Here is a 27,529-nt window from a genome sequence, read left to right as displayed (position 1 = left end):
TCCGCTAAAAAGGAAAGCCGGGCAATCCAAATAGGTATCTCTCTGGTATGCAACCCGTTTATCGGGTTATTGGCCAGTGTGAAATTTCAGGGGTTGTTTTAGATTTCTGCCTAAAATTGACGTGTGTTCCGTAATGTTTATGCCTGTCGATTACCTTTTCGGCAGATAAGAAACTGACAGGTCTAGCTTAAAATAAAATTAGATGGTGTCTACAAAAATGAGCACCAATATGTAGATTAGGTCATTAGCTTTTAAGCTTACCAACTCCATCACTTTGCTTACAATAGACAAGGCAGTCTATTCAAAATTCGACCAGCGTATTATCCGGTTACGCAACGCGTGCAAATGTCGATAATTCGATTAGCTCAATAGTGTCTGATTTCTAATCCGAATATACATGCATACATACATGGAGTACACTATAATAACGAAGTGAGAGCCATAATCGCTGTAAAGTTACTCAATCTCACAATAATGGGGATATATTACATGCCTTGATGATATTCAAGCTAAAAATGTGTCGAAATATCTCGACAGATCAATTGAGTCTTTAACGTTATAAGTTTCGTACTGTAATGTTTACAAACCAATAATGTAAGCACTTCCCCAGTGATACGGGTGAAGACCTCAACGGCTGCAGAGGCGGAGAAGGGACTGTAATCTGGAACCTGACAGAGGGCAGCAGTAACTGTCAGTACAATTCAGAGGCGGAGGATAGGAGTCCTAGTACGGCTCTGAAATAGACTACCCTGGGCGCCATCCCACTCGCGCCAGACAGAGTACTGCGGAGCGGAAGGCAAGAGGGAAACTACTGCCCTATTTTTCCTTAAAAAACTCTTAAATTAATGACGATGCGAATGTAAGCACTATATCCCATTTATGATGATTAAGATACTTTAAAACAGCCATTTACTTTGACAACAAATAGACATTTGGTTAGATTCTAATTTCACAAGTAACCTACTTATTCCTCAGTTTGCGGTGTTAGATTCTTCATTGGCAAATAGAAGCGATAGGCTTCTTTCAATTGAGCATTGCAAGAAAAGGTAATTCTATCAAAGTTGTGAATAGTCAAAATAATAAGCATCATCAGAGGAAACATTAAATATTATTTTAATTATGTTTCTGCATCGTCGTCGTATCCAGGTGGCGCCTTGGCCAAGTTGTTATCGACAGTGACAGCGATAAAACTGTACGCGATTGACATAAAGTGACATGTTGGTTGTCATAATCGTTTACAAACCCCCTGTACGATAAAAAATGCTTTTGATTTGATGCAAAAATAAAATAACCTTGACACAAAAACACTGTTAAATGACTACAATATTCAAGATCAAGATTGCTAGTACATTTCTCAACATAAACACAAGCTACTTCAAACTACTAACCTAGCCAACTTCGTCTAATGACAAAAGCAATCACAAAAACATTATCAATCTGCTGATTTATTTCAAATCAATAATGTTTTCTATGCAGTTTCCAATTGCAACTTTCTCTGGGAAATCAGAGGAAATGTACTAGGAAATCCATCAGCAAAGCTATGATTTAATGTTAGGAACCACAAACCGTATTATCGGTATAAATTATGATGGCCGACGAATCATTATGCGACGTGAATTTAACTTTCAGAAAATATAAGTTGGGATTGAATTGCATTTTATGTATGTTGTATAAAGTGTAGATGACATTTAAATAGGTTCTTTATGACTTTTATACCATCAGCATTAACGCTTTACAGCAAAAAAGTGAGATATACATAGTTCCTCATAATATTGCCCGTATTACGTTGAAAAGGATTATTTTTCTTGCCCTAAATTTACTTTGGAGACCCTTAATTTACTTTTCTACTTACCGTGTGGGTTGTGAAGAAGAATACCAACCTCATCAAGCCTGGTATCAGAGTTATTACTGAGCCGCCAAAAGCCGCTGACATGGCTCATGTAACGACTGCATATTTACATCAGTAAGTAGTAACCGGGACCAATGGCTTAACTTGCCTTCCAAAGCACGGATCGTTATACTTTTTGGACAACCAGGCGATCAGCCTGTAAAAAGATTTTTATGATATGTCCCCACCGGAATTCGAGCTTAGGACCTCCGGATCGTAGGCCCAACACTGGACCACAGAGGCCGTTAATAATAAATATAATTTAAAAATCCGTTAAAATATTTTTTATAAAACGCATATTTGAATGACTTCACAAAGGCAAGTATAGGTACTTGACTTATATCATGCACAGAGCATTTACCCCATAATTCGTCAAACAACTCTTAGGTGCCCTTGTCTAGCCTAAGTTTATTTATCGTCCAGTCCAGGTGTAGGTGTTGACATCCAGATTTATCATGGAAGCAGCAAGACTAATCGGTCCGACATTAGAAGCGAATGTCTGTTTACCGGCAATTTGTATGCGCAAACGCATTGTTTGCGAGTTCTCGAGCCAAGCTACAGGGTGAAATTGAAACAGGCAATTTGTTAAACTGATTTAGCAGTGAATGTTTGAAATGGCTGGCTAGAGATGATGTATTGGGATGGCGATGGTGTGGGCAGGTAACTGCTAAAGTGTGAACGAGGTAGAAAGCAGGAAATAGTTTTTTTTGTGGGAAATTATAGTGACTTACAACAAAACTATAAAGTGTTACGTGAATATTGACTCAAGTTTCAAGCAATAAACAATGAATTTCATGGACTTATTTTATAATGTTGTATGATTTGCATGTTACTACAAGATTACAAATATATACATAAACTCACGCCTATTTCCCACCAGGGTAAGCAGAGACTATGGAGTACAAGACAAAAGTACAAGAGTAATGTTATAAATAATTATAATTTAAAGAACATGAATTGTCTCACAATTTGACCGTACACTAAAATTGACAATACATAATTAAATTCTAAAAAAAGTAGTTAACTTTCATTTCCAACTCGCGCGTCTATCCGACTTCAAATATGATTGATGCATGAATCGTAATGTATTGTACACACATCAAACATTCCAGCTGTTTTACATTGTTGTTTAGGAAGTATTGGACAGTCGATGATAGGTAAAAAATGATGAATTAATACATTCTTGATTTGATTTGAAAAATAAAATTTTCAAATCGGTACAAAACGTTATTGAATATTACATATTGCTTATCAATCGGTTGTATGTTCAAACGCGGATCTGGATGGTAAAAAGGCCACATCGAATCAATTCATATAAGAATTAGTGATGTGCCGGATCGTTAAAAATGTATATCCGCGGATACGGATCTGAATACGGATATTTAGTGTAAAGATCCGCGCATACGGATACGGATACGGATCTTTATTTTCTTATTCGATATTATTCGATTGGTGTCAAAAAATTATGAAAGTTTTAGTTATTTCATTGTTATAAAAGTAATATTTTATCTTGCTTTCATTATAAAGACCTATCTATCTAAATGTTTGCAATATAAAGGTGCCAAATATTTGATTTTAAGAAATAAAAACAATCTGAATGGAATTTTATAGTTTTTATTTAATAATTCTACTTAATGACCTGAAAAAGATCCATAAAAGATCCGCGTGAAAAGTAACGGACACGGATACGGATACGGATTTTTCTTTTATCTCGGATATCCGCGGATACGGATACAGATATTCGGAACATCACTAAAAGAATGCAATATTGCAATTTGAAATTTGCGCATATAAAAGTAAGTGCGCAATGCAAACAATTATAAAACAGCAATTTTGCTTTTTCAGATGAATTGCTTTGATGTGGCCTTTTTAACCCCCCTGATAACGAGACAAAAAGAGAATGTGATATACATCGACATGCTGAGAAGTATGTGTGTCGATTATGTCGAGTAAATTAGAATAGGCTGACGACATGAGTGCACCCATAAGGTGAAGCGATGATCTGAATGTGATGCGACGGATGCGGGCAGCCGAAGATCGGTCATTATGGCGACCTTTAGGGGAGACTATGTCCAGCAGTAGACAATTATCGGCCCACGATGATAATAGGTGTATCCAATTTAGGTCTTAAAGGCAAATAAAAACACCAGGGAGTAAATCATTTTTCAGTAAAAATTCAGGGAAACATCAACTATCCGTGTAGAAGGTACCTCTGTTACACGTCCGGGCTAGATGCTTAGTAACCACATTTATTAACTGAACTAGCTTTTTGCCCGACTTCGGTTATCGCGCGTAGCATGTTTATTCCACTCTTAAATAATATAAAAAATATCCTATGTTCAAACACATAATAAACGGGTTCTTACTGCGTTTAAAGCAGGGATATTTATTTTTTAATTAAACGCGGTAAGCACCCTTTATTATGTGTTTAAAGTATGATAATTATAACCGTGTAAACTTAAAACAATGTATATCCTATGTTCCTTTCCAAAGTATAATCTATACGTGTACCAAACATCAAAATCGATTTAATGGTTTAGGTGTAAGAGCGTAAAAGACAGAAAGAGTTACTTTCGCATTTATAATATTAGTAGGGATGACACAAATAAGCATTTTAATATATACTCCATACGATAACTAACTTTCATTTACAACTCTCGAGAAAACAACATCATCCAACTTTCAGTTTTACACAAATCAATCGTAAATCGGTGTCAATTGTCTAAAGACGCACATTAAGTTAATTTAAACCCGCCATCAAAACCCTAATAGCGCTATAAAATCCACTATGAGTAAGTAGGTATTTGAGAAAGACTTTCAAAACTGACGTTTATGAAGCGAAATGTTTGTATAAGTATGTGAATGATCGTTCCATACATGGATAGATATTACGAATGAGCGTAGAATTCGATAAAACAAGGATGGAGATTTAATCTTTATTTAAACATCTCATGCAAAAGATCTCTTAGCTGTAAGTTAACTTTAAGTATCTTAAACATAATAATATTAAGCGAACTCCACTCCCACAGACAAACCGAGGAATTGGTTTTGTGGGGTTTTTATTGTACCCATATTTTCTGTATTTCTTATGAAAAATAAACATTTTTACAATTACAAATTTACAATGTATACATTTTTGTGATAATATTTGTTTATGTACACTCTAATTCTATTAAAGCGGTATTATATTCTATGTACACCATTAACACATATTTATGGAACACGATGTTCGTGCCTCACCCAACAGGGTCCACATAATATCAGCGTCGTGGTTAACGCCGCGACTTGTCCTGAGTGAGGCCCTTTTATCTTAAGACGTCCACCACCACCTTATGATTATTTCGAAGAACATCCGCCTTGCTTTTTTGTAATTGTTTTGTGAAAATTTGATATGATGTTATGGTCTTGTTTTTGTGTGTGGCGCCCTTTTATAATAAACATATTCTATTCTAGAATGCCCAAGACAAATAGGAGTGGAGGAAGCATTTGCCCTGCAGAATATGGATTGGACAGATGGATAGTAGGATGATGTACAAATATACATTTTACGCCTATAGTCCCTACTGGGGCGGGCAGAGCCACAAGTAAACAGGAGACAACTTGCAGCCACTGTTGACTACGAAGCCTGGCCCTATGATGAACCTTATGGTGATAAGAGATCAGCCTATCGCCCATAACAATTGTCCATAATGTTAGAAAGGTCAGATTTTACGACATGCTCGGGTAGACAAGCAGCTGAACATGCTCCCAATCCAGCATAGAAGTTGGGATGATGTAGGCTAATAATAATGGTATTAATGATAGACGTATTATAAACCAGTTTACCATATCCAATCATGTGCTGTCCCGGCAGTAGAGAGGCGCAAAAGTTATATAACCTAACCTAGCTTTAAGACAGATAAGATACAAGAAACAAAAATAAAGAAAAGAAAAAGAAGAGTAGAACGAAGAACAATTTCAACATAAAAAGCTGCCAGTGTTACCATTAAAGAGTTTTACAACTGAAACATTCCCACTTTGGGAACCATCACAGGAACGGCACATGACTAATCATATCTATCATGGCCACAAACACCAAAAATGTCCTCAGGTACGACTTGTAATCTTGTAGCTATGCCTAGCCCAATACGGTTTAAGGGCGTGTTGTTATACGCTTTCACATGATACTCTGTATGAAACATTTCCATTAGCATATGAAAAGGGAATATTATTCGAATAACTGTTTTCACCTGGCAAGTACTTCTCTTTGTATATTTTGTATGGCATTGTATGAAACTGGATGTGCAGTTAAAAGATAATATTTGCATAATCATTCAATACGGAACGAATTCATTATCGACCTGTGTTTCCATGGTTAGTTACGATACGGCATTTAATATAAACTTATGAAATAGACACGGAATTTTTGAAGTACGTAAATAAACCGAATAGAGAATCATCACACAAATCATCTGATATCGAGACACGCTATACTGCCTGGGAACTCGAAGCAGAGATAGTGCCTCTGCCTATCACGATAGAGTCTTCGAAGACTAGTGCATGAATGTTTACATTACTACAAACTACATTTTACAAAGACATCTGAGGCCTATTTTACAACAACTCGTTTTAAAGTTTAGATATCTTAGATTTCACAGTTGAGCATGTATGAAAATTTCGATGAGTATGCACGAAGCAGAAAGAGCTTCGTCAGTATATTAACAAATTTAACTACATATGTCTATCTGTCTAGCTCTAATGAAAACAAGCGTATATGATGTTCCGTTTCACATTGGCCACAGTCATTAATAAGACAACCGCGCTCCTGATATTCGTTCCAAGATAGGTGGATAAATCGTGCCGTGCGCATTTTTGACGTAGCACAATGGAAACATGCTCATGCGGCCATCCAAAGCGCAGTCAGCTGTCAATCGCGGCGCACGCGCGCGTGGGTGGCGATTATACGTTGACATTGGAAAGTGCTCGCTTACACATTGTAGTGTTAATTTATACGTAGTAAACCGACGTGTTTTGCATGGCAATCACTTTTTCATTAGTTAAGCAGGAAATGATGTACCTACTGTAATTTATGTCAATACATAAGTACTATGAAAGGAAATGGGTATATTATAATAAACGTTTCTTTCTTTCTTTCTTTCTTTATTACTCTGTGTAAACCACACAATACATTTGCATGCAGTTTTGCATAATATAATATTGTACTTAATCGAGGTAGGTTAGTTGATTCACTTGTGAACTAATTTTAATGTCACTCGATATAAAAAGTTTTAAATAATTACCTAAATTTAAAAAAAAACCATGATATTTATACCTATATTTTGTGAAACCGTAGATCCGTGGTAACCCAGTCGGTAGAACGCTTGCTTCTCACTTTGATGTCGCAGGTACGAATCCCGTACCAGGCCTAAACCAATGACTATCGAATTTGTTTTCGAATTCATGTTTGGATCATAAATGATTATCACGTGCTCAGCGGTGAAGGAAGACATCGTGAGGAAACTTACGATCCCGAGAAATACATTTTCGGAGGTATGTGACCTAACCTGTATTGGGCTGAATTTGCTTCGCGAGTTGGAAGGTCAGATGGGCAGTCACTTCTGTAAAAAAACCGGACCTGTTAAATCTTCAGATTAGGTAAGCAAACCCTGTGAAAAAAACGGGATAACGCTTGGGAGATGATTTTGTTTTTTTTTTTATTATTTTGTGAAAGAGAGGAAACATATATTCAGTAGTGGGATGATATACGCTGCATACATATAGGTAAATATAGAGATAGTCATTTAATGTGTTATATCTCCCTTTCTGACGCGTACTGGTCGTGCAGGCCAGAAATATAAGAGTACATAACAATAGCAAAAGTATTTACAGGAATTTATCTATTACAGGAACTACAGAGTCTATGAAAACTGATACTTTATGGCCTCCCTGTCTTCTAAGCGCTTTGCAGCAGTCAAGTAATCCTGGTATCCTGTTACTTAAGGATCAGGTTTCTAATGTCTTGGTGAGCCTTAGACGTGCTTGAATAACAAAGACTTCTTCACATTTATATCAGAGGATAAAAATAAGTATAGAAAACAACTATGTTTGATTTGTTTGTTTTATTTAGATTATGATCACCAAACCCTCGAAAAACTGAAGATTCCGTGTCTCGAATCAATAAAGAAAATTTGCTTTTCTACGTTCAGTAGGGCTAACATGTGCAATGTGATAAAATTTTGTCACGGTCATTTTATCGATTATAACCTTAGCTAATATGCGAACCTAAATAAGTCCCCCCATTCCTTGTCGTTCTGTCAAAATAAGAACGAAATCACGTGGCGCGCATGTTACGGAAAAAACAAACTTATTTAATCGCGCATGCTATACGCATGTTAGCTCTGCTGGTCTGACTATTTCTCTACTGATCTGTAGTGGAGCAGTAGGCTGGAGATCATGATGACCCATATCGTCACCTTTCAGTGAAAATAACGTAAGCGCATTTTTTGCACATTTGGGGGGGGGGGGGTTAAAAAACACATCGAACCACTTCATCTAAAAAAGCAATATTGCTGTTTGACATTTGTTTGCATTGCGCACTTAAAATGTTTAAAATGCAAAATGGTTTTTTTACATGAATTGCTTCGATGTGACCTTTTTAACCGCCCTGATGTCCTTTTATTCAACAAAACTTAAACTTTAACTTTTTCTTTTAATCAAATCAAATATACTTTATTGCAATATATAATCAATTTCATTCCGGGTAAAAATTGAGATAATAAATGACTTGGAATGAAGCTAGCTTGTCTATTGCGAGGTTTTGATAACAAATATCACATCCGATTGTGATATTTCAAAAAGGTGCTTACGTGGTTTTCATTGTAAGACGACGGTACAGACTATGTTGTAATATATAATGTAACAAAAGTTCTACAAACAATCAAACCTAGACCAACAAGACAAAGTATGAAAACAATTTTAATAAAACAAAACAAAAAAACTACACCCAGTGCTCTACCTTGCGCCACAACTGACACTATCGAAGGCCTCGGAATCTTTTACCTAAATTACGAGTATTAGAAGCCATGAAAGGCACAGGTGATAATATAATGAGTCGGTCACTGCGCAGTAAATCAGTGGCGCCTGCGCCCCCGGGCCGGCACGCCCCTCGCGCTTTCAGCGAAAGCGACAACCCTGCGAAGGGCGATACTAATGTGCAACTGGGTTGCCATAAATACCAGCTTTTCTGGGATTCGAATAAGTAACAAATTTATTTTTAAATTTAAAAGAAAAAAGAAGTTGTGAATATCCGAAAAAATAAGGGAAAACTAACCGTTATAATAAAAACCACTCACAAGTCCATTTGTATCACTCTCGTTATTCACGAAGATAAATGTAGACTGTGGAATAAATGGTTTCTATAAATCGATATCAAACAGAAAAATCAAATTGACTTCCCTGAAACCGTCCTTAGTACGTCTACTGTGCGTATGTGTAGCTATACATATAAGTGGAAACTTTCTAGCTACCTATACATGGACCCTACAAGTCACAAGATGCCATTGCCCCATTGGGTACCAATAAGGGATCAAAGCAGCATGTAATCAATCTATCTTCCGTTAATCAATTTCCTAGGAATCAATCATTTCGGTTCAATAACCTAGGGATAACGTACGGTAAGCTGCAAAAGTCCAACTCACGCCTATTTCCCACCGCGGTAAGCAGAGACTATAGAATTCCATTTGCTTCGATCCTGACACACTTCTCTTGCTTCCTGCACATTCATCAATCGCTTCATACACGCACGCCGGTTCAGAGTAGATCGTACTAAACCTTTTCTAAGGACATCTCCGATTTGGTCAATGTAAGTCCTACAAAAACATAAAATTTATAATTATGACAAATAATGGTTCATAATTTCACCACTGTTTACAAATAATTCGTTAGGCTCAGTGACTGCACTTTTGATCTTTGATTTTACATAGTTTTAGACCAATGTAGACTCTATCATGTATTTTTTTAAGAATATGACTAAACGTCAGTAAGTCACTGTGGTCCTGTGGTTTAAAGGTTTGCTTCTCAACCGAGGAGCGCCGGTTCGAATCCCGGTACCTGGTTTGCACCAATGAGTAATTTACGGCAATATGGCTCACCACCTATCACGTTGCTTTAACAGAAAGCTCGGTGAGGTGTGGGTACTTAGTATATCTTGCGATTCATGTACCTCTGACTACCCTAATTGGGCTATAGTCGTGAGCTTATGTAATAGTAAAACATTTCAAGGAATGAATCGTACACAATTTATTAAAACTCGATATAATAAACCAAAGAACAAACATTTACAAAAATAAAATTTTACATCTTTGATACAATTTTTTTTATCACTTGGGAAATTTTTGCTTTTATCATTCGTCGTGTTATTCAATGATATAGTTTTGTACACTACTGCGTCTTTTTTGTGGCTTTTCTTCGGTCATGTCTTCTAGATAGAGTAAGTGGATGCCTGTTTGCTTGACGATTCTCGCGCAACATACGGGGCAACATGATCGGTTTTGAAGCCAAGTGAGGAGGCAGTTTTGGCAGAAAACGTGTCCACACCTGGTCGAGGCCACCGGCTCCTTCCCGAAATACTTGAAGCAAATAGGGCAACGTATCCTCACGAACATAGTCGTGAACAATGTTTTGGAACTTGGCTGAAACGAGGTTAACACGCTGATCCAATTCTTACCAGGTATGAATTGATCTGCCAAAGGCCCCTAATCTAATACCTATGACTCATGCAACGAATACGATTTACATCAGTAAAGTAGTAACCGGGATCAACGGCTTAAGGTACCTTTCCAAGCACAGAACAACTTACTTTCGGTTTTATGTTATATGGATTCCACTCCACCAGGTTTCAAACCTGGGACCTCCGGATCTTGACCCTAATGGGCCGTTGTTGATCCAATGAAATGTATAAAGAAACTGGGATAGTGAATATTCTGAGGCAACTAAATATTCGTAAATCTTTTTTTTTATTTTACTTTAGGTTAATTACAGTGCTAGAAACATAATGTTATTAATTTCTGTACCAGTGGACCATACCTAAAAGTAGTTGTATTAAAGGCCTTAAAACTGTTCTCACCTTCTTTTTTTTAGCAGTTGCCTTAGACTTCGCGGTTCCCTGTTTAGTTTTCCTTCCTTTCGGAGGAGCCATGGCAATTTGCTTTGGTTTTTTCTCCTGTATTTCCCTTATTTTTAAATGTTTGTTAGAAAAATGTTGTTGTGCCAAATTTGACACTACTGAAATACCGTAAGGGAAATATCTATGTTTTTCGTTATTGAATCTATTTGTTGTATAATAATAAAATCTACTTATATCGTTATTATGTAAAATTCTAAACTACTCTACTCTGAACCGGCGTGCGTGTATAAAACGTTTGATGAATGTCCACATTCAAGAAAAGTATGCCAGGATCGAAGCAAATGGAATTCCATACTCTGCTGATCCAGGTGGGAAATATGCGTGAGTTGAAGTACGTATGTAAAATTCTAAAAATAAAATTATTTGCTTCCAGAAACTAACTAAACCGAGAGTTGAAAACTGCATGTCATACATCCCAACAGGGGATAAAAGGATCAGAAAAAGAGAACATAAAGAAACTTAAACAAAAATCTCGAACACGGGGTTCGCAATCCTCCATTTCGACTCAAATAGTTTTCTTTCCCTCGAAGAAGGTACTAACTACTGTCAATAGACTAAAAACTATCGGCAGCCGGAGATCTACACTTCAAATGGCAGTTATGGACCGTTGTTTCTGTACTAAAGGTGATAATTTCCATGTAAACAGTAAAGCAATTCCCTTGAAACAGAGAGTGCTGGTCACCTGAGCGATAGCGCGAGCAGCCGTCAGCCGCAGAATCCAACAGACGAATTATTGCTTCGGGAATTACAAAGATCTCGATGCACTTTCTATTGCGGGCGCTTATTGGGCGGAGGTAATAAGCTATTTTTCAATTGCACGCCTCGTTTCGGTGCCTTTCTCGGATTGCTCAACTAGGGACGCAAGCGACGCTCCGACATCGGTTTCAACATGTCCAATAAACAAATTCATGCTTTTAAAAATGTAGAAGACTCCACTAAGCTGGTTTGGCATTGTGATTAGTCCGAAGCTGATTTTAATATCTATGTTGGAAGAACATTGTGAGATAATATTTCACCCCATCTGATTTAGGAGTCATCGACTGACTGCATAATTTCATTTTAAATTCGGTAGCAAAATTATAACGAACTTTTCTGTCATTTTTAAATTCTACAGTAAAAGCACGATCCGCATCCCTAGTTTCACCGGGAGTATCTTTGATTCGCGGTTATGAAATTGAGTTTGAGCTTCCTTGTTGGCGTTGTTTGAGTAAATCATTCAATGTTTATTGCGTACGAACAAAAACAGAAGTGTTTTCCAGTTGCGTCATCATTATTGATGGTGCCCTTATCGAAGAAAGCGTAGAGGTGCCTAATAAGGAACTTATTGTTGGATCTAATGGGAATTATGTAGGAAGCCTCACGAGTTTTTGTACTTGTGAGCTTGTAGTTTGTTTGAAGTATTTGTTTAATGAATGGGTCATAGGTCGTAGTGAAGCCATAAGTCTTGGGAATGAAGCGGTGAAATGTTAAGAAAAGGTACAAATATATATATGAATAGTAAATGAGACGCATATGTTATGTGGATCGCGTTAAAAACGGTCTGATATAGCAATATTAAACGGTTTATTGTTATTAATGTTGCCAGGTAGTATGTGTCTATGTAAGTACGAGCACATCCCACTCTTCATGTACCGTCCTCAAAACACACAAAGGGCTGTCATATTACAAAATAAAATTATTGCAATAGCAATTAAAGGCTTAATGCAGATGGCATAGTATATCGATCAGTGACAGAGAGAACATCAATATTATAATCGATACAATTGCATCTCCGCCCACGCGACCACGAGCGACTTGCTCGACTGCGATTATGAGGTCGTTTTGAATCGATTAAATCGATTTTAAATCAATAATGGTATGACTAATGCTAGTATTAGATGACTAGGAGAATAAATACGTTATTTATTATCTATTTAACAAAGTCGGAATATAAATAAATTCGCTTGTAACTTTAGTGATTGAAATGAAAGTGAATAACAAATAATTAAAGATAAAAACTAAAATTTTAAGGTAACGGAAAATAGCAATACGATATTATACAAAGAAAGTGCCGTAAACCTGAAGAAACATAACACCCAACAAGTGAAATCAATGCAACACAACACCGTGCTAAATTGAACAACATTTTAACTAAATACTTGCTAAGTACAACATTGCTTGGCTGTCCACTTGCATATTTTACTAATCGCCGGTTACTAACAAGGCACAGAATAAGTAGAAGCAGGTCTTTATAATTGGCCTAACTTCACAGTTAATTGGCACCAGTCGCTACTACGAGATTCTCTCGATTCCTACTAGGCAGGTAATTATGCACTGAAATGGCTAAGAAATTGTCACCATTTAAGAGACGACAATTCTTAGGACGGTGAAATTTCCCTACAAACTTCGCGGAATTCCAGCACATATGCAAATCACTTTATTAAAGCACACATGAACATGCAATTAGACGACTTTGTGTGTAATAGATGAACACAAACCAATTTTCATTAACGAATTGTATTCACTTTCCATTGAGAACTTCACAGAAGCTATTCAAGTAGTGTCAGATAATAAAGATAATTTTGAAGCTAGTGAGATAGTTTATAGCCTACACGGGCCGGTACTACCGTTACAGCTACTTGCATCTTGTAAATACAATTTACAGTGGAACTACAATCGTTCAGCAATAAAATCAAGACAAACGATCTCTCGCGAGTTGATTGCCTGTCGAATGCAGAGCGTTGGACCAGTACTCAATCAAGTGGAGCAGAAGTGGGCCAACTCATTAGCCTCAAGCCCTTAAGTGGGTCGAGTTTAAACGAATTTAATTTTGAGCTGCGATTATTGCAGCCATTAAACGGTATTATATGGTATTACTAAGCCAAAAGTTCAGAACACCTCTTGTTCAGGGCGCGTTCTTTTTTCTTTAAAGTTTCTGGGACTAGTTTGGTTGTGTTTTTTATGATGACTATAACTTTTGAACAATTGTATCTGTTTTGCGTTGATCCTATTCGAAGCTCCCTTTGAGTGTTAAACCGAAAATTGCTGTCTAAGAACCTTCACATGTTGACCCATTTGCGCATCCCATAAACCGTTACTTCATTAAAAACGTCCACTGGAGCGTGAGAGTTGGAGATATGAGAATGTATAATTGTCATGGCGCCCTACATAGCGTTTATGACCATAATTATGAGTGTAGTGAACCACATTGGGGTAATATCCTTTAGGCAATCAACCGAGTAAGTACTAAAGTTAATCTGGAACATAAATGGTAGAAATGAGAATGGAAATTGTAATTTTGCGACATATACTGAATATTAGATTTCATGACCTATCTGACCCAGATTGTTGATATAAACCAGGATATGGAAATTATGGCTAGTTTTATAGCTTCTGCTTTCACGATCATAAAATTTACGATATTGTCAATTTGTCACCAGGATGTGCAAAGTAGTCCATGTTTCTTGAAACTAAACACTATAAGCAGATATTGGTGCGTTTCGGGATCAAAATTTATGACTCTCATAATAAGAGCAAATAGATGCTCTTCTGGATATTTGATATTTGTGTGTAGTGAAGTGAACAAATCAGCAACATTTTACTTAAAATCACATCTAGAAATTACTGCGTAATCTGTATTTTATTGTAGTAGGAATGTAGAAGTTCATTATTAGCACTATTTTACACCTAAACTCAGTCACTGGCAGATTGAGGCTACCCACGAATACCCTCAAGGATAATATAAAATCCGGGTGCGCTGTGTGTTTCAGGCCAAGGTCTGGCTCCGCCCTGTCTGGTCATGCCATTACCCACCTCCGAGTGAAGTGTGGACAAGGCCATAATCATGGCAGATGGGGCCCTGCCCACTGTTCCAGCTAACGGAGCCTCCAGATCGTGGTCTACATTCTGGTGTTTTATATTGTATAGTCTTAGTGAAATTTTGAGCAAAGAGAGAATAGTGCAAATGGAAAAGGCGTATGCCCCTGATTGGATGAACAGATTTATTCTGTAGTTGATGGGAAGGCCAGTCGATGAATATTTGTTTAATCCTTGAATACTTATGAAATGTTATAATATATATTTTTTTAATTTTTAAATGTAAACAACTGCGAAAAATGTGAGCTCACGCTTGTGTGTAAAGATAAAATGATAATTTTGTGTGCGAGTTATTAATCAACTCGGGAAAGAACTACTTCATTTAGTCACTTTAACAGAGCGTGATCACTTCTACGACATGTCATCATGGATGAGAAACAATCAAAATGAGAATGCGCTAAGTGCGAGTAATTGGTATTAGCGATCCTGCATAAATGTTTTGTCCACCTCAAAAAGCAATTAAACAAAGGGGTGGTCTACTCAAAGGACCAAAGCACCGCGTGACAATGGTAATGCGGGCATGTGGAGTGCCATAAACGCGGTCAACCAAGACCGGACGCGTTTGCTTTATTACCGAAAATGGACTATGCCGACTAGGATTTGCACTCAACCCCTCTAACAAATTGGTGTTACAGAGTTTTACGGATTGTTTGACACAGTCTACTGGCGTTGTGAGAATTGTTTAAGCGCTCAGTCATTCTGTTTTAGTGTACCTAAGTACAAATAAGTTGTACTATATTCACGTGTTATGTCTGTTTTTTAACATTAAGTTCTGTGCAATAATGTGTATTTAGTTTGATTTTGATGGTGACTATTATTATTAGAAACTAAGTTTCATGATTATACTTGCTTTTTTCGAAGGTGGTCATAAAGTTTCAAAGAAGTTCAGCTCTGATGCTATTAAGTTTCGTAAGCTATTTGATCAACTTTGATCATTCGATATCATATCATCTGTCGCATTACAGCACCCACCTGCCAGGACACAATGGATACCAATCTGCATATAAGCTTAATAAAATAAGAAAGTCCATGAGTCAAACCGGGAAGTTACCAAAGAGTAATCGCGCATTACAAGACACATATTTCGCGTGGCGCCACGATACCAAGACAAGAACAATATGTTATTGTGTGCGGTGAGTCACTACGCTATCGCTTTCGTATCGGTCCTAAAACATGTCGAATCATCGCGCGATAATGATTAGCATACATGTCGAAGAAAGTGTAACGCCCACAAGTTACACAAACCATAAACAATGGATGTGTACAGTCATTCTGAGAGGTAAACAAGCTCGAGAAGTCTGGCGCAAATTGAATGCGGATTACATTTAAGACATCCCAACAGCGAACCGTCATGTCTGACCACGTTGAAGTAAATAACGCTATCAAATGCAACAATCGCGAGAGTTTAATCACCTTTCGAGTGAAAAATCGCAAGCGACTGACGCGTCGCTCCTGCCGGTAAAGTTTTTGTTATTCTTACGTTTACCCGGTGTATCAAGTTTCTTTGCCGACGACGTTGACCGTTACGAATCAAACCGGCACCGTATTACGCGAACCGTTCGAAATCATTATACTTGTCAAATAATGCAGTTTTTGCACTGCGAAATTTCAAGTTTGATTGGTATTCTTGTCACTTTACCATGAAGGAAAATCATATGGATATTTTCCGAGGATTTTGAAGAAGCATAGGTATAAGTAATGTGTGTCTTACCTGTATCTCTCTCCTGGGTTGCGGTAACCGCATCACGGGCTGGGGCGCCGGCATCCTCGTTGGCGGCGGCGCGACCGCCCTGTGGCCCGGCACCGGGGGCGGCAGCGCCGGCCGCGGGCCCTGCACCACCGTCACTGCAGGCATCAAGTGCGGCGGCCGCCTCTCTACCGCCACATTCTCCGCTTGCGGCACCGTCTGTCTACGGTCCACAACCCTCTCCACCCTATCCTGTTGCCTTCTTTCAACGGCAAGACTATCCGGCCCAGTCGACCTTCGCTCCAGTTTCTCTGGGCTATGAATGGGTCGATTTCGATCGGCAAGATTTTCTGGACTGTGTGGTAGTCGGCGGTCGGCCGCATCTGATCTCCCAGAGCGGTCTGGGGACAGATGCTGTTGGTTTTGCTGGTGCATGGCTCGCTCGACGATGGCGAGGTGTTCGGAGGGGCGGATGAGACGCGGCGGCGGTGGCAGCGCGGCGTCGGGCAGCTGCGTGCGCGGCCGCGGCTCGGGCGGGCGCGAACTCTGCCGCGGCGGCGGCGCGGGCGCAGGCGCGCGCCGTGCCCGAGCCGCCTCTGATTCGTCGGTCATCGGTGCGCGCCAATCTGTTGCCAAACAATATTTCAAATTAAAAGGAGGTTTAACAATAATACGAAGATATCTTTGATGTCTTGAATGTTTATGATCCTTTTCATTATCCGCTAGTTTCATGTTGGTTGACGATCACTTTGTTTGATATAGATAAATAAGAGGTTTTTATAAGGTTAATGATATTTAGTGATTCATAGTCTTAAATCAACAACAAAATAGGTATCTAACCAAAGCAGCAACATTTATCACTATAATTACTTCTATCCCACGCCATATGGTGACCACAATAATCGCTTTAGAAATAATGTTTCTACCCGATGAACCATCGCATCCAGAACATCAATCAAGTAAGGGGCTTCGAAAAAACTAAAAAAATCTTTATTCCCCTAAGTAAACATGGATATCGTTAAGTGGGGACCGATATTGACAAGCACTTGTAATGAAACATCGATGTATCACGCAATGTCTGTTTAATTTAATATGGTTTTATTATTGCTTAGAATCACGAAGATGCGTATGTATTTGTATTAGGGAAATAGACAAATTGTGTTTTTTTATGAAATAGACAACTTCTTACTACCGGCTGGCTGCAGTTGAGTGCAGTTTTTCTTAGACAAATACAGTGAGATCAGAAACCTACAAAGCTCGACAAAATCTAGCGAAAATAAATATTTAGCAAGTGAAAAATCTTATTAGCTTAAAAAAGCTATAGAGGTTATCGTTAAACACGTTATAAAAATCAGTGTTCAAGGGGTCGTAACATTAAAGTTTTCATAACTTGTTTAATAATTTTGCCTAAAGTAGCGCCATCTGTTGGAATCCCACGGAACTCGGTAGGCAAGCAGTGAACGTTGTGTGCATAGCACATGCGCGCGCCGAGCCGAGACGCGGCGACACCGGGTCTGAGCGTTCTTTATTCAAACGTAAACGGCTACAGAAAAGCTCTTCCTACAATGTAGAGTCGAGTAGTATTTATTTCAAAAATAACCGGCAATTTATGAACGGCCCAAAAAAATATATTAGGCAAAATTTGTCGAAACCATGAAGACATTTAGTATCGTTAATCTGTTATGGCTGTGTGTGACATTAAGAAATTATTTGATATTACCATCATTAAATAAATAACCCTTAAGATGACTATGAGTTTTTTAAGAAAGTATTCTGACAACACAGATTTTTCCTGTTAATTAATATACTTCAAGAACTGGCGATCCAACTTTATAATATTTCGACAGAAGGTACCTATTTAAATAGTTTTGTCTTGTAATATTTTGATAAAAAATGGCCACAGAATTGGCCTTTGATAGACAAGAATAGAGATTGCATCACCGTCAAGAGTCACCATTCAGATCTATCTTTATTTACTAATGAGAATTTCATAACTTATCTCTAAACTATCTAATTCTACAGTGAAACTGGTGCTAATTCCTGTAAATACCATCTAATTTTATTTTAAGTTATATCTGTCATTTTCTTATCCGCCGAAAAGGAAAGGGACGGGTAATCGACAAGCATAAAATTTATGGAACACACGTCAATTTTAAGCACAAATCTAAACCAACCGTCTAAAAATTTTACGTCAGTCAATAACCCGACACATTAATTTACTCATTCTTCCTAAAATTAAGAGCTGTGAATCATCCGTCCCTTTCCTTTTCGACGGATATGAAAATGACGGATATAACTCAAAATAAAATTAGGCGGTGTCTGCAGGAATCGGGGCCAATATACATCTAAACTTAACGCACTCAAAGGCATAGGTAACAAACAGTACATCAAACAAAAAAAAACAGGATGAATACAGATTAGCTAACAAAAACACAACTGCATAAAACAACAAAAGTTTTGCCTAAATTACACGGAGTGGTGGTTGAAAGTGGTGCTTTTATCAGTGCATTATGAATAAAACATGGCATTTGGATACATAACGGCCCACCGCTATAGTTGGCCCTATTTTATAAATCATCGCTACCAACATTAACATTATATCTGATAGAACATTTGAATTATGAAAGAAAAGATACATTTATTGTTTTACTTATCTCGCGTAATAAAGTTATAGTTTGAGAGCTTGCGAAGGAAAAGTACACCATTTTAAAACATGTGACTAGGAATGGAAATACTGGAACAATTAGAATAGAATACAAATTGAACACTTAAAACTTGCTGTAGTAGCTTGCTGTTTATATCATGAACATATCATAAAACTCCATTATGGATCTACAATGTAAGGATAAGATTTCAAAGTTACCAACATTTATTAGGATGAACAAGTACCTATACCTACTGTTAGGTAAGGTATGTATTTCCCTTTATTTAATCTGTCCAAATATATTTTATAATCCCATCAAAAACAAATGTGAAATGATAGCCAATTTCAATATTATGATATACCTATGCCTTGGTTGTTGACTTCGACGACAAAAGAAGTGAGATCTAAATGGGTGCCAAGTTCAATGGCCAGTCCTGAATGTATTTATAATAACAACATAAAATATAATATAATTTCTTCTTATAACTTAAGATAATACGTATATTGTAGCCTAAGGTCCGACTTTACAAGTTTTTATATACGCTTCCGTGTGTCTGGAATAATACATCATACTTTGTAATCGTAATAGTTACATCATGACACTTAAAAGTATACACGTGATTAGAGCAAAGGCTGAGTCAAATATGCTCTTCTTTATCAACTCCCGACCCAATATGCCCATCACGCTTGCAGCGTTACCCCCTCCCGATATGTATTTTAATATTTTTAATATATTCGCGATAAAAGTACGCCTGTATATTTTTTTAACCGCGATATTTTTATTAGACGTTTTCTTTATCCTAAGTGCAATTTTTACTAACCTATTTTGTTGATCTAACAGAAAGCTCGATTTACCTCTGACTACCCCACTTTGAAATATAGACGCAAGCTTTACGTTTTCCTCCTTAAATCGAAATTGGTTTTACAACGCGATCTCTCAGTCTACACCGTAATGGTGTTATGTGCCGTTATGTCTCCTCGTTATGGTAAGTGTTAGTGTTAAAAACCATAATCACGTTAAAACAATTTGAGGTGCTTCCAGCAGAGTTTAACAGTTATGGGTTTGAGGAGCTCGTTTCACTGCGCCAATGAAAATAAAAACTAGAAGCTCAAATGTAGGCGGCAGCACCGGTGGGGACTAAGTAAGATGATCCGTGCTTCGGAAGGCACTATAAGCCGTTGGTCCCGGTTACTACTTACTGATATATGTACGTACGTAGTCGTTACATAAGCAATGTCAGGGGCCTTTTATTTTTAATAAAAGAAGGGATGTGAATTGTGTATGTAACAAGTAGAAACATTCTAGATAATTCTAGAACCTCCCGGAATTAAGACGTTACCTACAAAATTAAAAGCTCAGTCCATTTTTCCCGCCGGGAATTAGTTAAGCAGTCAACTTGAAGGGTATAATTAATAGACAAACAAATACTCTGATATCTGTGTACTAAGGACTAGAACAGGTTTAACAGGTTAGCTATGTGGAATTAATTCGTGCTAATTAGAAACATCCTGCATAGACATGTTACGAGAGACAGAAATTTATAGACGTCCCCAAGATTTACAGATTAGCGAGGAGGAAATGTGAGTTTCAAGCAGAATACCTACAAGGAATATACAGTTATGGAAGATAATTACCCGTATTATCCGTATGTACGTAATATTGTTTTATCAACAAAAAATAGGTAAGTAATCTTGATAAAAACTATATATTATATTATACAATCAACTTAATTATAGCGTTACGAATGCCTCAGGACGAAAACATCAACATGCTAAAAACAGGTTAAATAATATGAAAGCTTCGAAAATGCTTCGTTTAATAACGTTCTTCATTACACTTAAAACTAGATATACTTAAACCTCTCTTTAGTTTGATTTTTCTTTCGTGTGGATTGTGAGGTGGATTACCAACCCCATCAACCCTGGTGTGAGGGTTATTACTGAGCCGCCATAGGCCCCTGACATGATTCATGTAACGACTAAGTACTTACATCAGTAAGTAATAACCGGTACCAACGGCTTCACGTGCCTTCCAAAGGATGGATCATCTTACTTTTTGGACAGTCATGTGAACAGCCTGTAATATATTTATATATATATATATTTTTGTATTTATTTTTTATTTGTTTTGTATTTGTTACTGTGGTGTCCCTTTATAATAAACGTTTCCGTCTTTCTTTCTTTCTAATATCCTAATCAAACTAGGGATCACAAAGTGATTTTTGTGATTTGTCCCCATCGGGATTCTAACCCGGGACCTCCGGATCGTGAGCACAACGCTCAACCACTGGACCACGGAGGCCGTTTTTTAGTTTGATTCAGTAGGTACTTAATGTTTTGTCAATGTTTGTTGACACATCTTAAAACAATTAGGTGATAAAAAAGATAATCGACTTTAAAATGTATCAAATAAGAAGTAAGAAATAATATGTTGTTGAATACAACGTTAGAACCTCAATTCTGATATCCTCCTTTCCCCTCTTTTTTTCTGAAGAAGTGAATAAGTATTTGTATTCGAAAACATACGAACCCCACTACACTTGAAGTCTCAATTCCCGTATCACACTCACTGTTTACTCACACCGCCAATGGACCCGATAATTTATTCGTCGATAACAAACCCGATTCAAACACACAAGCCGACAATTACACACGAAGGGAGAACTATTATTATCGTAATTGTTGTATAAATACAAAACAATGTTATTGTTTATTTTAAATACAACAAATTATTCCATGAAACTACTTTTCTTTGTTGGAAATGTTGAAATAGTAGGTGCATACACCATTGCCATGACAACACTGCGACGCTGTTTTCCCTCCAAAAGATACGCGCATGCGCTGAAATTTTCACGCGACATACTTATTTTTGCAGTTGGCATAAGGAAATTTGTATACTAGACAAATTAGTATGAGGGTTGGACGGGATGTAAAGTTAAGTTTGTAAGTTAGGGTAGCGTGTTTAACCCCACGCAACATTTTGTGATGATAGCCTGCAGTAGCAATTTTCGTATTGTTATTAAAATTATGTTTGTATATGTATAGGGGTAGAAGGGAAACGCTTGTCATTTCCTTTACGATATAAGATCGAGTTTAGTTACGTATTTTTTTAATATTTTCTTTAGGATTGTGGAAGTCGTTTCCAATTTTTCAGCCTTTAGGCTTCGATTAAAAAGAAAATACATTTTGTCTTATTTTTTAAAGTAATCTTACATACCTACATAGGTACATGTTATGTTTGCTCGCTTTATTAATGAATTCGAATTGGACACGTATTTTTATACACATTTTGGACGTCTTTTATTTCATAATAAGTACCAATATGTATTTAAACTTTCAAGCGGACAAATCCTCTTCGTCTTAGTAAAATAAAATTAACTAAAAAAGATTTTTACTGCGAAATCCATCATCCATAGGCTGTTAAGTAGCTTATTTTTCAAAAGCGGAACTAACATTGTAAATTAAGCCCTGTTTCCTTAAGATAAGAATATTAAAGAACCTATAGATATTTAAATCCTTATTTTAAATGCTAATAGGATTCAAGGGGAAGGAATAAGAATAAAAAGTAAATAAGAAACTATGATCAATATGGTAATTGAAGTAAATCTATTCAAATGATGTAATTAAACGAATCGTCTGCAATTTTTATTACTGTACACTGGTGGAAGGGAAAAGTAAATAAATAAAACGTTTTGTGGTTATAACGATAATACAAGTAAAAGCCGTTATTTTTAATTTATATAAAATACGAAAAACTTTACTTTCCTGCTTTTTGTGTCAAACTTGAGATAATTGTAATCACTGATATTAAATTTAATTTAAAACATCATTGACCGCATTTTTTTTATATTAAATTAAATAATTTTAATACTTTATAAATATATGTTTTTCATTTTTAAACCTAAAAATAAAATATTATGATATCATTAATTATATTTTATAATACTATTTTTCCTCTTCAATTTATTCTTATAGGTACTTAAGTACTATTTTTCTGTGCGGCCTTAGCTGGACACAGGATATAGAGAATTAAAATCATGTCAGAAAAGAAACAAGTTATAAAAAATTAAATGACGTAACAAAACTACAAATACAAATCCTTAATAAACCGTCTACGGCGAGACCATTGAAACTAAGATAACGCGTTTTCAAACACAATAACTTCAAATTCCCATGATAATAAAATGTAAATTAGCTTTTTTATTCACTCAACAATACACGAGATTTTATTAAGATACAATGATAGATGCTTTAAATTTAAATTTTAAAAATTATATGTTGCAAAAAAAGCGAGGACTTACGATGACCAAATTGGAGATGTCCTTAGAAAAGGTTTAATACGATCTACTCTGAACCGGCGTGCGTGTATGAAGCGATTGATGAATGTGGAGGAAGCAAGAGAAGTGTGTCAGGATCGAAGCAAATGGAATTCTATAGTCTCTGCTTACCCCGGTGGGAAATAGGCGTGAGTTTATGTGTGTATGTATGTATGTATATGTTGCAAAAAGGGTTCGAATGGTTGAGATGTACTTATTACTTATTGTACGGTGTTAACGAAACAGGAAATATACTCCTAAACGCCAGTATACATGATCGAAGACTAAACGATTGTTTTTGTGGTACAAATGTCGCACCGCACTTTCCAAAAGTCGTCGAATAAAACATTGTTGTTACTTTTTTTAAAGACAATACAACACCAAGCAAAGCAACGATTAAATATAATTTTAGTTAAACATCGCACATAGAGAAACATGTACACGGCCAGAACAATTATAATAACTTTAGCAAATTCAACAAACATTTTTCAACCCGTTCGAAGCGCTACGTAAAAGCTATAGAAACCCTTAGCATGAAAATGCATAACGAGCGAGCGTTCACCCAAGGACTTAGAAACCCATATAAAATGTATGAACCGCTATTATTCGTTGGGTAGCAGAATCAAGTATTCAAGTCAGTGGTAATTATCGCTCGCACTGGTCTCTAGGCGCCGACCACCCTATGGATACGTGGGCTGAATGCACGATGCAGGGTTGAATATAATTATATTCAGTGTTAGAGTAGGCATTTGCATTGTGGATCGATTGAATTAAATATTAGTAATGCTGGAGGTGGTAATGCGAGGGAAGTTGCAAATGGTGATGATAACGGTGTGTATTGTGACGGACGAGGGGAAAAAGCAGAAAATAAGGCAAATGGTTGTTTGAGGACAACCTAGGAAAATATACCTACGTATAATCACTAAACGACATTAACATGAAAAGGGAGCTAGAGATTGAAGGTAAAGCATGGAAATCTACAGTAAGTAGCTACTTGCTAACTGCGAAAATAAAATATTCACAAACAAAAAGGAAAAGAACCTACTTATGCAGGTGCCTTGTATATTATGTAAAGCAAATGTAAGCTTTCTTAAACATATCATAGAATGAACTAAATTCAACATAATATTTCGCAATAAAAAGAAAACATGTGAAATGTCTAAAGAGAACAATTTAATTCCCAGACTATTTCAGTAACAATAATATATGGCAATTGGCATAAACACACGTCTTCAGTTAACAGAAAAAGCCGTATCATATCAAGTACGATTCACAGCATGCAGAACATTAAACGCTACAAAACAGTGTCAATGAAATTACAATGGGACAGACATTATGGCAGAGAAATCAACACGGTAACGAGGCATGAAAACCCCCATTACAATCGCACAGTAAACTTTCAATTAAAGAGACAATTAAAGTTTTTCTGCATTTTTCGAAACGTGCTATAATGCGTGTGATGCGCGGTATTGCGAACGCGATGATTTCGCTGGGTGAAATCGATGGATAAATGGCGGCGCGACAAAGTAGATGTGGTAGGGAATATTGACACATACAGGTACGAGACGTGATTATAGGATATCGGGAGTCGGGACATGTCACCTTCACGCGGACTGACGTTGTTTTTTAAATAGATGAAGAGAGTCTCAGGGATACTTTGACTATACCTAACAGGTGCATGGAATAGTGTATGTTTACAGTATTACGGCGATTTTGAATTCGTTAATATTAAACAACACAAGTAGTCCTTTTTCGATACCGCCACTCAAACTGACTTACCTATAATTTAACATGAAACAAAGTTAAGATTAAAGGATCTAAACGAATCGCATAACTTTTGCGGTCTTTCCATATACGCATGCTCCGCTTTTATGTCCCTATATTCTTTACTTTCCTGCAACTTTAGAGATAAGCGTAACAAGATCCGGCTGGAAGGACCAATCGCGCGCCATCTTGCGTTAGTGGCGCGAAAAGTGTCGTCAACGCGATACAATCTGCGATGATTGCGATACGCGGCGCAAACGCAGCCGGAAACCAAGAGCCTAACCTTAATACACAAGCTTTCTCTGGGAGATAAAATTTTTATGCCCCTCAGACGTGCAGTAAAGGATAACGCCGGATTACGCGCAAAGTGAAATTGGGCATACGACGCGTAAAAACAAATGAGGGCCGCACTCGATTTTGAACGCAAAATAAACTTTCTCTGACAAGCTAATTATATTATACATACATGCGACCACTGTTATATCTTCGGAGTGTACTAGAAATGCTGGCATAAATAATACTAACTAATAGATATGACATGATACTTGTTATTACTATCTACTTAAGAATTTGCTACAACGAGAGACCAGAAAGTGATTAGACAATTCGTCTCAATGCGGGTAACACTAACAAAATAAAAATGAACACTTCAGAAAAGTATACAGAACGTAAAGAAGACCCACATTGCGAATGTGAGGAAAATAACAAGTACGCAAAACTAAACGGAACATGCAATAAATCGTCTGTTCCCAACAAAATACGCAGCTGGTAAGTGCTAGATTTGGCATACGATTGCGTCTGGCGTTCCAACTCCTTTCTCCAAAGGTCGGGATGTGATGCTATTTATTTATTCAAATCCACCGCCTGTTGACGTTGGTCACGTCGCAGACTATTTGTTGTGTTCTTGATACACATCTGTAGTCATATTCACACGCTTTGCTAGGTAAATTATTGAAATAAAAAGGGGAAATTTTTCTATGACTTTAGAGGAGTAAGGATTACATGAAGTTGGCATTTGTTAATGCAATATTGATCCATTATTTAGCAAAGACGCACAGTAATTCAATCGTCAGTATATTTTAATACGAAATAAAATACAATTTCTCACTTGACTGCGCTCTTGACACCGCAGAGCTGCAAGCGATAGTACCTGGGATAATAGTAAAATATTCACATCACACATTTCATACAATCCGACATTCACTTGCGCAATACACCCCTGCCCCAATTCGCAGCAACATTAGACATCGCAACCTAACGCCTCAGCATTCCTCAATAACAACACCCCAGGCGCGGGCGCAGGTATTGATGAGTGTTGCGTTGCCAATGATTGCTTAAAGTTCAGTCACGAGCGAGGATAATTTGCAAGTTTCGATATTTGGTCGAACATTCAAAGCCGAAAACGTTTGCGAGAATTTAGGTGGAACAGCAGCAATTTGTATTCCATCAAATTGGTTCGTCTTTTGGTGGTCCGGTATGTAAGATACAAACCAAAAACAAAACGGCTGGAGCAAACACATTAGCGTCGTTTTAAAATACGTCTTTGCATTCCTTTACTACATTGTACGCTCTCAAGTCAAGCTCGTTAAAATGTTTTTTCACTTTAAAACGACAAGTTTAAAAAAATCGAATCGTTATTATTTAGTGTTAATCATTATCTTTAACTTTCTGCTGTAAGTGTTAAAAAAGGTTAAACAGTCGGAGAAAGGGAGAGCCTTTATTGCAAAGTGAATACTTTTCATGTTTTAGCGTTTAGTTTATAATATTTTCTTTACTTTTTAATGGGTTCTTTGGAATAAGATTGTTTGTATTTTGCAAGCGACTGTATAATGAACATTGTACCGTGGCTCTCAGATCCCTATCCCACCTGTAGAGAATGCATGTTATTGTTTAGCAAAATTGCCTTTTGTATTGTTATTGATGGCGCAAACTTTTGATCACTCGCTGTTTTGTTGTTGTTGTTTTTCACATCGATCTTATCTCGTTGTTTACGACAAATTAAAGTGTCAAATTAGTTATCGTTAAGATTTTGTTCAACAACGATAAAGCTTTCAAACCTTTATCTTTTTGTTTTGGGTTTATCTATAGTTAACATCGCATACTTCTGGTTAGTTTCGATTTCAAAAGGTGACAAGGTTATTTAAAAAAGCATTCGTTCTTTTTTTGTTCTCGCAGTAGGAATGAAAGCATAAACATAAATTATCTAATAGTA

The 27,529-nt window shown here is 37.0% G+C and overlaps 1 protein-coding gene across 11 annotated transcripts in view; it reads right to left on the bottom strand.

The window, feature by feature from the left end:
* LOC126367292 (rho GTPase-activating protein 21) overlaps positions 1–27,529 on the bottom strand; it is a 472,944-nt gene that overhangs the window by 365,785 nt on the left and 79,630 nt on the right. For all 11 annotated transcript variants that reach the window (XM_050010725.1, XM_050010729.1, XM_050010726.1 and 8 more), the window contains exon 2: positions 16,618–17,219. In XM_050010725.1, the coding sequence (XP_049866682.1) occupies positions 16,618–17,205 (588 nt within the window). In that variant the 5' untranslated portion in view covers positions 17,206–17,219. The remainder of the gene's footprint in view (positions 1–16,617; positions 17,220–27,529) is intronic.

The sequence above is a fragment of the Pectinophora gossypiella genome, chromosome 6 (genome assembly GCF_024362695.1).
Source record: "Pectinophora gossypiella chromosome 6, ilPecGoss1.1, whole genome shotgun sequence".
Classification (NCBI taxonomy): domain Eukaryota; kingdom Metazoa; phylum Arthropoda; class Insecta; order Lepidoptera; family Gelechiidae; genus Pectinophora; species Pectinophora gossypiella.
This window is presented reverse-complemented; position numbering and strand designations above follow the sequence as displayed.